The following is a 15,374-nucleotide window of genomic DNA, read 5'->3' on the forward strand; positions in this document are numbered from 1 at the left end:
GGAGAATATATTTTACCATTATGAAGCTTACAATACTTTCGCCTAAAAAAAATACAGAAATTTTGACCATTATGAAGCTTACAATAATTTCGCATAAAAATTTTACAGATATTATGAGAATCGCAAACCAACGCTTTCTTTCCACTTACCATGACACAACGAACCTCTTTAAAGCCGGCTTCACAAGCATACACACAAGCATTTCTTGGGTTATAATCCATCAGGAGCAAAAGAAGCAGAGTATAATCATGTGGAAGTAGGATCGCACTTTCACATGATAATACACTGCTGTCACACTGCCATGCACCAAGTTCCTTTAATGTCAAAGTAACCACACTTCACCAATACATTGCCAGCGTGTCGCTACAATAGAGGTTTTTTTTCTTGCTAGTTTTTATCGATTTTGACGGTACCCACTGTCTTTAAGGAACCCTGCAACACTTTTTTCATCTTTTTTGAAATGTTAAGTACTTGCAGAACGTAGTCACCCAACACACGCAGTACTTAGATTAGTTGGTCGCAAAGTACCTTAGCCAAAAATTACTGCTCTATGGCCATCAGATAACTTCGAGACTCATAAAAAATTTTCCTCTCTTTCCCGGTCTTGAAGTTCTTCCACCGCTCCAATTACGTCACTGAGGCCATGCAGCGGCAGTTGGCCGGTTTTCCTTCAGTTGCAGCAATGAACGCTTTTCGATAGCAACTTAAAAAAAAAGCCACAACAACAAAGCAGAAACGGAAGGCGTATCTGGTGCGACGAACAAATCGCGCAGTGCCGCTCCGTGCTGGCGATAACTATAGCTTTCGCAGTGGTTCCAGGCGCGAAGGAAAGACCGAAAGCGCTTATCGAAAGAGTTGCAGGGTTTCTTTCATCTGCCATCAAGACTACATGTGTTAGCTCAGACAATTATGCACAGAGAAGGGGTCCCGCATTTCCGTCTTGTCCACCGAATTTGCTGGGAACTTGTCCAAGAAGGTAAAACACAGGAGTACGCAGTAAGGAATGACCAGAAGGTGAAGGCAGGCATCAGCTGCGTCAGCGCGCAGCCCAGAGCAAGCTCGTGCTCTTGGTGCAAGGACCATCTGTCCTGAACATCTGGAGAACTTGGGAGCAAAAAGTTGGTTTGGCCGCCAAAGGCTGTTCGTAAGGCTTAGCGCTTATTTGTTTTCCGGCCCCGTTTTGTGGTTCCGAAGTGTTCTTCATCGTGGCTTTTTCCCACTGCCCTGCGGTAAAAAGGAGACGTGACTGGGGAATCAATAAAAAACTTCTAGCAGCTCACGTGCAGGTGCAGTGCTCTAGTACCCATAGTCCGTGTGAGTTCACGCAAGGATCGATTGCGCGTCTCCAAGAAAATATCTGCCGTAAGGAGTTATTGGTACCCGCTGGGCTCAAGCACTGCAAGCGCCAGATGCAGAAAAATGTTCCGAAACCGAGCAATTGTTTTCATGTTAAGGTCCTGAGTTCACAAAACGCATGATTTTTAATCGCTAGCAAGGTTCATCTCTGGTCAGGTCTTAATTATGATGCTGTACCTGTATTTAGATCGTTGCCAAAGAACAAAATTTGGAGGAATTGCTGACGGGGGCAGCAAGCTGACGAAGTCGTCTCACCGCGGGTACTTTGTGCCGTAGTTGTTTCCTAGCTACCCCAGGCAGAGTAGTTTTATATTTAGCTAAGTAATTGTGATACTTGAAGGAGCTGTGATGATAGGATTAGGCTTATCCATCAGAGAAATTGCTCCATTAAACCGCAAGCTTTCCAATGTTCGTAAGCAGTTTTCTCGTATAGTCTGTGTAGTAAGAATACGAATCAACCATGAAGCTCAAGGACACGTTTCCGCAATTACCTTATGACGCTGTAGAAGCAGATTTGCAGCGCACAAAACCGGTCACCCAAAAAGAGGTACGCGGACACAGCGCAGACTAACAACTCAAGTATATTTATTTGAAAGGGTGAACATCAATATCATAAAAATCTTCAAAAAACCAGAGAGTTATTTACTAATGCGTAGCATCCTTATGCCTCTTGTCTTGAGTGGGTTTTTTCCAGCCAATTTTTTTGGTTTTCCGAAATCCTGTCGTACCGATTATCTCCATTTACGCTATTATAACGATTAGAAGGGAAACTTTCGAGAAATCTGCATTATTGTGTAAATGCAGGGCGTTACACGGTTCGCCATTTTCCGTAATTGTTTTATACTTTTCTTATGTTTTTACTTTTTCAAAAACTTTGTTCGACCGATTAGCTCCATTTCCGCTATTGAAACGATTACAGGTGAAACTTTCTCGAAATCTGCATTATTGCGAAAATGTCATACGTTGAACGTTTTCCATTTTTCCGTAATTTCTTAATATTTTTCTTATTTTCTGGTTTTTCAGAATTTCGTGCCGCCAGTTATCTCCATTTATGCCATTATATAGATTACAGGCGAAACTTTCACGACGTCTGCTTTTTTGTGGAAATGCAGGGCGTTACATGGTCCTGGCTGTGGGGGTATTCGGCAAAGAATGATACACATTAAAAACAAAGATACCAAGTACACTGGAAGCATGTAACCTTCTCGTTTCATTCAATGTCCTCCAGATATTTCCGTTCCTTACCGGGTAACGCTAAACAGTGCACGCGAATGGTATTCTTTTAAAGCCAATAAATTTCCAACGGCGCCATTATTTCTCGTGTGGTTCTGTAATGGTCATCTCGCTGTTATAATGTAATCGTCATCTCGTAGTTATCATGGCGCGGTTTGAAACTGCACTGTTTGCGATGATAAGCAATGTGTGCTCCTGCAACGAGCTTCCCGACATTGTTGCGTTCTCAAGCTTGTCGTCTTCGCATCTTGCTCAATGTCAAACGTAGTTTTTCTTCAAGACATGGGCATTGAGTAAGTAAATTACCCCTTGCAGGCTACAAATTGATGTGGTGCTTTTGGCACAATTTAAACCATCTTTGTATCTAGAATACCCTTTTTTAATTACAATCGAACCAGTTTTTCAGGTACCGAGAAAAGATCTACGGCTAAACGATTACCACGGTAACTTTTTTTGAATTTCTGACCAACTGTATGAATGTACGTTTTTTTCTTTTTAAAGGGAAGCTTTTTTGCTTCACTTAAGGCGACCATTTGTGCGAACGCAATGCACGAGGGCCAAGGGAAACCTTTCGTCGTCATGTACCCTACCATTGGGAGGGTACATGATTCTGATAGGTTTATATAAAGGCACATCTAGCACCTCAAAAAAAAAAAAAAGAAAGAAACCGCTTCCCGTGGTGGGAATCGAACCTGGGTTCCTCGCGTTACGAAGTCGACTTCCATCTGATGGCGCCATTCCTGCTTTTATTTATTTACTTCTTTTTTGTGTTCACTTACAGTCGGAGCACCTTAGATTTTTGGCTTTGACTTTCACTTAAAAAGGCCCTAATAGGCTTCCGAAGGTCGCCATTTCAATCGCGCAATCGCTAGAGTAGCCCTTCACGACAACGTGTACCGAATATTATACGTCTGCATAAAGCAGAAGCCACAGAACCACGCAAAAAAGACCCTTTCTTTCTTTCCTTGTTCGCCTACGGATCCTCGTCGCAACGTTGCCGCGCTCTGAAGTGCGGCAGAATGCTCTGACGCAGCCTCTATGACGCACGAAGCACTGAACAGTACGGCGCCGCCGTTGGTGCCATTGGTGGGTCCCTTAAATGCTGTAGCCAATCAGCGTTCCCGGCTCTGGGGGAAGCACGGGTAAGGTTCCGGCGAGCGGCGCTCCGGCACCGGCGGCACGGCGTATCCTTGTAGGAGCGAATGTTGATCGTCGCTATCGGTCACACGAGCTTAGCAGAATTTTTAGATATAGCGCGTTCTTTACAACGTATGAATAACACTAAAAAACACGGAGCGTCTCTCTGCAGGCGGAAACGCCGCTACACGCGCGACCACGTCAGGCATGTGCCTGCACAGTCGAAAAAGAGTCCATTTTGCGATGTGTGTGTGTGTGTGTCCGCAGGGGTGGGGGGGGGGGGGGGGGGGGGGGGGCGTGGCGCGATTCGGATTGAGAAAAATGAAAAGAAGTGGACTGGGGTTTTTATTTGAGTCGACCTGGAAGCTCACTTGCGTCCAACCCAGTCCGGAAGGGGGCGGGGGGTAGGTAAGTATAAGTAGAAGGGGAGAGTAGGATAAGGCAGGGATTAGTATAGAGAGGTAAAGAGAGGATAGAGAAGTTCCGCAACCGCGAAAGAAGAAGGGTTGCCACTGCGACGGGCACCACAGCGCACGAACCACAACACTAACACATATCTTGGCGTCATGCTGCGTCCGGGAAGGGAATCTCGACGGAAACGGTGAAGCGTACAGGTGGAGCTGGGCTGTGAAGAGCTGTCCACAGCAGTCCGAAGTCAGAAGAGCTTGCTGGATGAAAGTTCAAGCAGAGGAGTGGTGGGGACTGGCGAGCGGGAGCCTGCGCTCAACGGCCCGACGCAGCAGAGCGCCCGCCGCCCGAAAACAAACACCCAAGGCCCGCGACTGTGGCCGGCAAAGATCGCGAACCGCCCCAGCCGCGCCAGAAAGAGAGCAGAACACGTCCGCACCCCACGATGGCCCGAACCGAACTCGCACTCTGCGGTGCATGCACGATACGGCGTACACAGCAGCAGCTAAAAACTGTCACCGCCCACCAGAGCGGTACTATTGCTGAAAATGAGTTTTTAAATGCGTGAAAGGGGGTGATAGTGGAGTGAAAGATTGCACTAGTGATCGTCGTCTGCGTGGCCCCAGCAAGCGGTGCATGAATAACTGCGGCGATGCTAAGCGTTTTCGCCGACTCGGTGGAACCATTTCGCCGTGACAGAGCCGCACGCCGCAACGCTAGCGGGCCGCTAGTCGTCGGCGGCAATCTTCAATTACTGTCGTGAGCGAGCATGTTGTGTTTGGAATCCACCTTACGGGCCTTCAAGCGCCCGTTTCCGATATTATAAAACTTATGTTCCGATGCGGGCACGGCCGACGCGAGGACCACGGCGACACGGAAGTTCAATGCGGGCCGACCACCAACCGGCCCCGCTCAGCGGTAGCGGCTGTAGCTGGCTGTAGTAGCCGGAGCTTGACCGTGTCTGCCAAAAAAAGCGTGACGTAACTCCGAACGGACCCAATGCCGTCACGCTTCTCGAAACAGCCCTATTTCTCTAAGTGCTATTACGCCTGGTCGGTGACGTCAAAGCTTCCACAGTGCTTTGGAGGCGGATGAGAAGATAAGCGCTCCATGCCTTATGGCTGGTCCTTTTTAATGAAGGATAACTCGGCTATTACTTAACGCTTGTAAACCATTTTTGCGGGATGACGTTCCTTGGATAGTACTCCAGCGATTGCGCACGTGAAATCGCAACCTTTGTAACCCAGTTTAGGGTCCCCAAGTTGCATGGAAGAAATGTTTGTCTTAAGAAAGGGAATTGATATATTTGTTTTTCTTGGACAGCCGTACGAATGCTTTCGTCTTTCTACTGCAGCTTGAGATGTGCATGCTTGCAGCCAGTGGAGAGAAAATATGCGAAGGGTAACCGGCCGTGAGCAGGCGAGTGCACTTCCGATGGTATGAAACTTGGGAACGATGTGTGCAGGATTTTTGTACGGCACTCTTGAAGGAAGACCGAATTATGTCCATTTGCACGAGCATTGAGTGCGGGAAAAAATAGGGAAGGAGGGGTGTCAGGTTTCGGGGCTAATCGCCCCAATCAGTACGAGAGTCGCAAAAATAAATCCTTAGATCAAGAAATCGCATGTTTCGGCAGTACGGAACGGAATCAAGAGGTGCAAGGTATTCACGAAATACATTCAGAACTTGTGTCACGTACGATGAACATTGTCACTGCCACAAAGTGAAATCACGAAGTAACCATCAACATACATAACAATTTTCGTAATGTAAGTTCCTTGCAAGAGCGTGTTCGAAATGCCTTTGTAAAAATCAGAAAAATATCAATTAAAACAGCGGCTCGGACGGAACCAAGACATGAACTTTTCGACTATGATCTGCAACCCTTTACGGTTTATAAAAAACAGCTAAAAAGAAGCGTTGCATTTAGTCTTGCCAACATTGATAACTGCTTTTAGTATTGTTTGACAAGGAACTGCTGCAGCGTGGCGCGAGGTTCGAAGGTCTTCAATATATATTGTAGTTTTTAGGGACGTAGCTTCTTCTGGGATGAAGCAGAAGGTAGTGATTTGCACAAAGCTTGTTCTTTTAAACAAAAGAAACTGCATATTTTATTCACGGTATTTGTCTACAAGATGCTACAAAAGTGTGCGTTCATTCACGTTAATGCCACTGTCTTAACACATGAATTCCGTGCGAATGGAGACATTTCTGGAACTGGTTGCTCGCTGTCGCCGGTAATCCAGTCCGTTTGGGGAAATGTTCTTCGCTGTTAGCTTGTTGGCGCAATTACGCCTGCAGCAGTCGTTTATTCGTTAACACTGTTCACTTTTTGCATGTATCTTGTTACAATCTGCGTTTAGACCCGCAGAACTTGTGGAAAAAAATACCAATGGAATAATACAAGCGAAGGCACGTGCACAAAAAGATTAAGCTACTTATCTAAGGTGTGGGTTTGGACTAGTTGGCTATACATCATTTGAACAAACAGCGCGAAGATGCGGACGAAAGAACGGAAAAAAGGCAGTACAAGCACTGACGATACAACTGCGCGTACTTTATTGCGTTCTGCAATATATACGAAAACACAGTGACGTCACAACTTTGCGATCAATAAAAGATAGCAATCAGCAAGATACCAAAGATCAATCAATGTCGGAGATATTAGCATCAAATTGTTACCCTCAGTGCTGTTTACATAGTTCATTTTTACCTGTTTTCTGATCCTTCCCTTTTCCTTTTTTTTGACTGATCGCAAAGTTGTGACGTCACTGTATATATTGCAGAAGGCAATACAGTACGCTTAGTTACTAGTCAGCGCTTGTACTTTCTTTTTTCCGTTCTTTCACCAGGGTCCTCGCGCTGTATGCCACTTAGAAAAGCAGAACCGTTCGTTTCCCTTTGTTGACACCCGAATATAGCACCATTTAACATTCATTGAACACACGTAAATTTTCTTGATGTTTGCTTGGTACCAAGGGGAAATACGTCCGACCATTGAAGCAGCTCTCGGCGGGAATGGCAAACGTCGGCCGGAGAAGCATTTCCTAATTTCTGACTGCTTGTTTGCAATCCTACCCGAGCCACTCTATAGACCTTGAGACGTAGACAGGGAAGTTGTAGGAAGAGTGAAAAGTGAGTTGCTCCACATTGCCACTGGCGCAGTCAGGGAAAACCCTCCATTATTTTTGAAAGAAGCATTCCAATCACGCGAGAGGTCGCTGATCTCCAAATGGATTTACTTTTCCCCAAACACCGCCTTGTCCAACCGCACTACTCTGTACAAATGCGGCAGTGAGTTTCGGCGAGAGAGGAGTGCTGGGTGATCATAAATCTGTCGCCTGTACAATGCGGGTGCTAGGATATATATTTCTCTCACTCGGAACGAAGCCATTCAACATTTCCATTGTTCGAGGTTCAAACAGCGCCATCTGTGCCAACATTTACGGCTATTGCTTTTATTTATTTCTGCTTTTACGCACTTCGATAGATGACTGAAGTAAGAATTATTGCAGCTTTTGTACTGTAATACAATGGCGGGCACTTATCAGGGAAAAAGTGACTTTTCTCGATTTCACCGCAGGAGTGGCTTGGTAACGTTCGGGCAGACCACTTTGGAAATAAATGTGCCGAGGGCATCAAAAGGCTGACGAAAGACAGCGGGTATTGAAGTACTATACGAAATATTGCTGCTTTGTCCGCCGTACGCTAATTCCCAAGTTCTGGCGTACACACAAAGAAAAAGATTCCCTACGCCTTCGCAAACAATACGTCGGATTCCTGTGTCTATCAGAAAGGAACCGAAGTGCGCAAGGAAAACAACGCCAGCACAGCTGTTACCTTGTTGCTCAGCATCCACGGTTTTTTTCTGAAATTAGTATTACTTTTCAAGTAATTCCTTGGTGCGGCTTTTTTTGTTCTTGTGTGTTTTTTGTTTGCTCTTGAACTTTTGCTGTCCTGTGTACCCTTTCTCGTTTCTCCAGGGTCTTCCTCATTCTCAAAAATTAAACTTTGCGGGGGCCACTGGCGTAACTGTTTTTATATTGCAGCATTAGCCCAATCTGTACTGAAGTGTATTGAAAAATATTACCGCACCTTCTGTTATAATTACCCTCCAAGTTTTTCACTGGTGTTCACAGTTGCGATCCGTATTCCTGGCGTGATTCTGTGACTCCTATCTCAAAATGGTATGCATAAAATGATTGTTCCCACACAACAGCACCTTACACGACGACATTTAGTTCCTTCCAGAATGCAGGCAACATTATTTTTTACGCTTCGTACGTACAAGGCCTCGAAATGCCGGTTTAGTGTTTTGTATCAGTTAGAACCCTCAGATTTCAATAAAAGTCCAGAAACGCACTTCGTATGTGATTATAAATTATTGGAATAAAAAGCGAACGGCAAAATCAGCCTGAACTGGGTTCTAAAGCAAACTCCAACAAACCAGAAAAAAAAAATGGTCTAATCTCTTGCGTATTTTTTCTTCACTATTCTTTTTGATACGCCGAAATACAATACAATGTTTATTTTATCCTTCCGAAATCTTGAGAGGCTGTTCAGAAAACTAATTAGTCCCCTGGAAGGTCATCCGTGCTTAAGTAGGCTGCCTAATGTTTTAATCAGCACGCGGCACTGCTTCGTTTCTTCTCGCCGCCGTCGACAAGGGAGCGAAAATCGGAAATAAAAAACAACAAAGCCATGCCGTATTAAGTTGCAGATTCATAAGTAGGCTTCAGGATACGCTGTTACCCGATCCCCTCCGTCTAGAGATGACTCGTAACCGGATTCACTAGGGCGATGAAGCTTCTATGTTAGAACACCAGTAATTTAAAAGACTGGAGCGGGTAGTGCACTTCCATACACTACTTAGACATGGGACGCTTTTTAAACAGCGGAGTGGTTTAAGCTTGAGCTTGGTTTGGTGGCGTTAGCAAAAAATCTGTGGTTTATTTCTCTCTCATAGGAATCGGTAAAACACGAAAGTGACATGTGCAGCGAAATCTGCACCTGAGCATGATGGGTGGGTAGGCGGATGTCTGGTGGGTGTGCTTGGCGAGCGACGTCCTCCTGCCGGGTTGCTTCTGCAAAGGTGTACTGGCATCATTTTCTTGACGGATATGACGTCAGTGAAATCTTAGTGTATACCGGCATAAAACACTGTCGTGTTAAAATATAAAACCCTAACACGAGCAACCCTAAGTATAACGTACTCTTTAGTACTAAAGGTTGCTTCCCCGCTAGCAGACCCTGTGTGCAGGGGTGCACCCTTTACAGGCCGCTTGCTCCATTAACTGGTGTTACTTCCGTGACGGATACGGCATCCGTAGAGTCTTTGTGGACCCGGGAATAAAACACTTTCGTGTTAAAAAGATACCAAGAAGAAATTTACAGCAGTTCTATTTAGCCTCAAAGCGGCCGGAAGTGCAGAGCAGTGATTAATCCGCCAGAAGGGCTGTGGTGCCTTACCCGTTCATAGCTACTGCTCCTCACTCCCTTCCCCTCCCTATCTCACCCCTCTCTTGATAAATTGAACGAGGGGTTTTTCCAATGCCATTCAAATTTCCCGCCTTCACAGTGCTAGCGCGCTCTCGGCCAGGAACAGCACGAGGAGTAGTTGTGTTCTTTGTCTGCTTGCTTTCATCTCGCGCGTGCCGAAACCTTACTGCGAAGTTTGGAACGCTTCGTTTTTGGCGGCCACCTTTTGCGCACACTATCGTAAAAAAAACCAGATTCTTATCTCAATGGGCGCGGGGGCTGACGGTTATTAAGTGCAGAATAGTTTAGGGGCCCGCCTTTTTGTCTTTGCTCGTTCGTTGTCACTCCGTCTACCCACCGCCGCAACCAGGCGGCGTAGCGACTTAACGGATCTAAACAGAGCCCCGCGGCGTAGCGGAGCCGAACAGAGGCTTCGAAACACACGCCGTTTATATAGTCATGACCGTGCGATACTAACTGTTTGTCCGCTCACATTTAGTCCCCAGAGGAAGTAATGATTGTGACAAAGGCCGCTAGTGCCCCAGAGGAGGAACTGTTAGTCCTTTTTGCTAAAGAGTGATGAAACCTTCTACCGGTTTGTCTTGGTTTGTCATTGCTGTCAGTATTGCAGGTACCCACGCGCACGTGCCCCGTCGTTTCCTTCACAGCGAGGAAATATTCTGCATAAAAGTAAACAAACCATTAGAGGCTTCACTTAACGCAGTCCTCCACATTAACGAAAAAGGAAAGATCGAAGGCCCGGCCGAAGAAGGTTTTGCGTAGTATCCCGCCCTGACAAAGCACGCAAGAAATCTAGTTTTGCGTGATATTCTTTAAATGCAGAATGGAATGTGCCTTGAATAAGCCACCAAGGTACATTTAAGTAAACATCTTTGCAAGGCCAGAAATCGTTATCGGCTGAGGGTTAATTTTATTTTGACGTTGGCCTAGTAACATTTCTCTTTCGTTCAGTATTCCTCGGAACTTATTACGAACCTGCGATGCGCGGCGACTCCGGCTACGCTCGGCTGCTCCTTATTACATTCCAGGCCGTTCGTGTGTGGGAACCCAATGAGGGCTGACAAGTGCTGAGCATGCTGGTATACTTGGTCCGGCTATAGCCGTTTTGCTCGCGGCAACGGGCATGCAGCCTATTTATTTTATTCCCCGTCTTTCCCCTGCAGGTTGGCCGATTCGGGCAAAAAGTAACAGAAAACGTTTCAACAAATTGACGGCAACTAATGTACAAGGTGTCTGTGTGTTGGAGCCCAGAGTATTGACGATGGTTTAAAAAACGAACGAACCACTGTACTTCAGAGACATGTTTTTACGTGAAGCTTGATCTAAGTGAAAGCGAAAACGAATCGTTTTTTGCGAAACTCGAAACGCAAAACCATTCAGATCTGAACGCAGAAATATTAACCGACAACAATTAAACTCGTTCCTTTCGCTGAGCTTTACCCGAACGCAAGGCGGGGCGAACCAAGCGCTGCCTACCCATGCCGCAGTCTACAAAGTATATACACGTACGATAATATAAATCAGTTCGATCAAAGAAAAATTTGGTCTATATGAGTTCGCATAGAAATCTGAACCCTGCTTTCAGAGAGGTTAGTCCGTTTGTCAGAAGTGCCTTGTCCGTTACTAGATGAGAAGCCTGAGGCTTCGAGGTCTCCGGAAGAGTCGCCTTGAGAACCATAAGTCTGCATGTTTCTGTGGCGGAGAAAGATAGCAAAATGCGTTGGGCGTGACGTCATGTCACGTGACAGGTGAAAGTGGAAGCACGTAAAGAGAGCTGCAGGTTATCCTAATTAAACCAGGGGGTGTCAACGGAGAGCACTGGAGCCGTTTCGGACTGACGGCGGTCAAATGTTGTGAAGCCGCGGACGTGGTGCTGCAAACACCTAATCACGCTCGGGAATTTCACACTCCCTATTGGCCAACCGTGCACGCAGTTTTTTTCCTGCTACCAGTCCCTTCCCGCATACCTGTGTTCTCTTCCTCCATATTCGTTTCTGTGCAATATGTTTGGTCCTTTTGCCCATCATGTTGCATTCATGTGCAGGGCAGTCAATGCCATCGCGGGAGGGACCACAGCAGAAGCTAGTGTGCCCCTATTTCTTTTCCGTTCCACGTTACTGGTTAGAAATTAGCTCGAGTTTTTAACGTAATTCGGACTATCCTTACACGAAATTTCTGAGGCCTGTTGCTTATGCGGTTTCGGTTCAGTACGTATGGTGCTTCAGAACAGCGCGCCAAGTGCGTCAGGCGGAGGCATGCGTGTGAACTTCATTAGAACGGCGCATGGCCACTCCAAGCACTGGCACAAATACGTTCGTGGCAAGGGAGCCAGCTCTGGCCAACCCCAACCCAGGGATTTAGAGGGAGATGATTCTTCGAGCCCGGAGAGGAGCAGAACAGTCTGCGGCCCTATAAGGACGGAACCGCCCCTGCGACAATGGAAAGGCCCACGTTTTTCAGTAAACATTTCTCTCTCTCTCTCTCTCTCTCTCTCTCTCTCTCTCTCTCTCTCTCTCTCTCTCTCTCTCTCTCTCTCTCTCTCTCTCTCCGTTGGGAATGCTTTCCTCTTGCTTTGCACCCCACCCTCTCCACATGCACGCCATAGAACTGGCGCAAGTACACCTTGCCGTTGTTCTGCTCGGAAGCCTGGCTTGACTGCCTGCATCGAGCACCGCGACTTGTAACGCAAACGATATTCCTTTTCGGTAACAACTGTGGGTCTATTAATACCACTGCGACAAAACGTAAGTGGTATGCGGTCGAACATTTGTGGAACATGCAAAGTAGTGAAGAAGCTGCAACGCCCCTGATGCTAAGCTTTGTCTCGAAATAAATTGATGAAATCATATGTGTTTTATGAGAAGTTTTGCACTTTTGCTCATTGTAATGAGTCACAAATTGTGCCTATCGCTTGTACAAAAGGATCGATTGATTGATTGCAGGGTTTAATGCGCTGACGCAACGCAGGCGATGAGGCGCGCCGTAGTGGAGGGTTCCGGATTAATTTTGACCACCTGGGGATCTTTAACGGGCGCCCAAATCTCGTACACACGGGCAGTTTTGCTTTTCGCCTCCATCACAAAAGCGGCCGGCGCCGCCTGGGAATTGAACCCGCGACCTTGTACAAAAGGATCCTCACAGACAAACAAACTTCTTCAGCGAAAATACTTCCCAACTGATTACAACGCCAAATACTGTGCGGCGATGTTCCCAAACGCGCGCGAAAGATGAAAAGTAATCTGAACAAACAGATCGAAATGTTTTTGTTAAAGTGTAATCTAAAGAAAAAGAAAGTCGGTGCAACACAGTTGATTGACCCGATGGCCCTCAAAGGAAAAAAAACCAACTCCTGCACGCCTAACCTCGTACGCAAACAGTCTTGCGCACCTCTTTTCTTTTCCTTGTTTCGATTGGAAGTTCAGACTCTCTTTTATCCGTGGGAACGAAGCACACTTTTGCAATCGTTCCCTTATCCTTCGCCTGAAATTGGCCAGTGTGACTTGAGAAGCGCCCGGGGCGGCATGCTCTTAAAGGCACAAAAATACCCTCAAGTTTTGTACTCTTCTCCGGAGCTTTTGAAGTTCACTTGCGGAACAACTTGGATCTCATCAAAGGGGTGATGGTAACGCCCCACGGCATTCCATTGCACGGCACGTAGGAAAGCATGAAAAGTTCGGCAAACAGTCTCCGCTGAGTAAAGTTGCCGTCTGTTTGGAGTATCCGCGCTTAGCACAAACAGGAAACAACTGCCTGTGTCACCCGGATTTTGAGTGTTATATTCTGACAATCATATCGAGAATTTCGTGCTGTAATGATTTTATCTTCGTTGAAATCCTATCACCGAATAGTCTTAGTACCGCCTAAGGTTATAATCATTTTGTCGAGTGGGGGTTTGAAGCCCAGTCGCACAAGCTGTATTGCTCATGCTGGGTATATATAAGAGCAAAATCGTGTTAAGATTCAACACTGTAATAGCTATTAGTGACCTGCGTGTAACAAAACCAGGTTTATCATAGAAAGAAGGTGCACCAGGCATATATCTCGAATTTTTTGTGTAGTGACATTGTTCCATGAAAATAAAAAATAACATCATAACTAAGCTTTTAATGTTCGGACTTGCAGCTGTTGTTCTGGTCGATGGACACACTATACAACCGGTTCAGACCCTGAAGATCAAGGACTGTACCAACGCCACCAAACAAGCTTTCTGTCTCCGTTTAGTACTTCCGTTATTAATCTACTCAGTATGGCGCTCTATAATGGCACAAAGAAGCTCATCGAAGCGCACCTTTTCAGTCAACGACTTCGACTAGCCCAATCAAGGCAAGCCGGTAGGTCCTTCAACATATCCAATGATCATACCCTGACCAGATTCACCTGGGCGCCATTCCCGACACTTGGTTCGCGACCATCTTTTGCGCCCAATTGCCTGAAATGTATGCCCCCGGACCTCCAAACTGCAATTAAAAAAGCCCAACGTAAAGCCCATAAAAGCTTTACAGCAGCCAGTCCGACGTAATCACGCACGTGTGGCCAGTTACTCAGGTTATCCAACTATGATGGCAGTGTAAACGTCTAAGAATGCCCTCATCACGAGCGGAGAACCCTTTTCCCGGAAGCGTAAAAATTAATTGTTGCGCTCCTCCTTACCCTAGTAAACTCCAAGATTATACTGGTTAATTCGCAAACTGCCTGCCGCAGGCTCCTGTCGGCACTGGCCCCACCACACTGCGACTTCTAAAGCTACATCCGCCGGCACATCGGGTGGACTTTGTGTGGACTCCCACCCACTCTCCATTCACTGGCAATAGTTGCGCTTACCAACAGGCTCGAGACCTCTCGCACCGAGCGGGTGAGACTGGGAGGGCTTCGTACCTCTTCTCACATAGCAAGAAATCTCCCTGTACTATCCAGAAAACCCAAGACACAAACCTCCATTCGTCCTCACACATTTGTGACTAAAATCCGAGAAGTCACACTCAGGCAGATCCAAGGAGGCATTTTTTCCCACTCAGTTCGTATGCATCTTCCTCGCACAATAATAAGCTAAATGTAAACTCTGCCAGAAACATTAAAGCACATGATGTTCGACTGTTCAGAAAACCCATACCTTCGGCCCTTGAACACGTTCCCTTCGTCCCGAGCAGCGGGAGATACTTCTGTGCAGCTGACGCCTTGAGTAGCGACTCCACATGGTCTGACTGCCCAGAGCCGGAGACCCTGGAGCACCTGCTCTGCTCCTGCCGCCAACACTATGCCCCACGAGCAGAGCTTCGGGCTGCCCAGCCACACCCTGATGGACATGCTTTTCCCTGCGGACCCCCACTCCAACCGGCGGGAAGCTTTCCAACTTCTCCTGGCCTTCATCGAGGAGACCAACCTCGTACAACGGCTGTAGCCCAATGCCTGCCGGCCAGCCTTACGCACTCTTTCTCTCTTTCTTTCTCTCCCTCTTTCTCTGTCTCCATTTGCCTCTCACCTATCTCCTTTCATTCCCTCTCTCCTCTTCACCCGGACCATGGGTTGTATACTGCTGACCTCCCAAATGAGTTCAAAATATACCCAGTGCATTTCTTTATCCACTTTTTATATAAATGAAGCAGTCACTCAGGAATCACTCTCCTATTTTCGCTTGATAATGGTTTCTGCCTCCCTCTCTCTCTCACTGACGGATTTCAATGGCCGCTTTTGGTTTATTCTACGAATAATGGGCGAAGAAACTGTCATTTTTCGTTAAGAAA

At 46.5% G+C, this 15,374-nt stretch overlaps 1 protein-coding gene across 1 annotated transcript in view; it reads left to right on the forward strand.

Moving 5' to 3' along the window:
* Positions 1-15,031, forward strand: part of LOC144154837 (uncharacterized) — a 50,990-nt gene extending 35,959 nt beyond the window's left edge. Inside the window, exon 3 of the mRNA XM_077685929.1 lies at positions 14,843-15,031. Within this exon, the coding sequence (XP_077542055.1) occupies positions 14,843-15,031 (189 nt within the window). The remainder of the gene's footprint in view (positions 1-14,842) is intronic.
* Positions 15,032-15,374: the final 343 nt, after the last annotated feature.

Source organism: Haemaphysalis longicornis, unplaced genomic scaffold (assembly GCF_048455015.1).
Source record: "Haemaphysalis longicornis isolate Haplotype H1 unplaced genomic scaffold, Haemaphysalis longicornis Haplotype H1 scaffold_99, whole genome shotgun sequence".
Lineage (NCBI taxonomy): Eukaryota > Metazoa > Arthropoda > Arachnida > Ixodida > Ixodidae > Haemaphysalis > Haemaphysalis longicornis.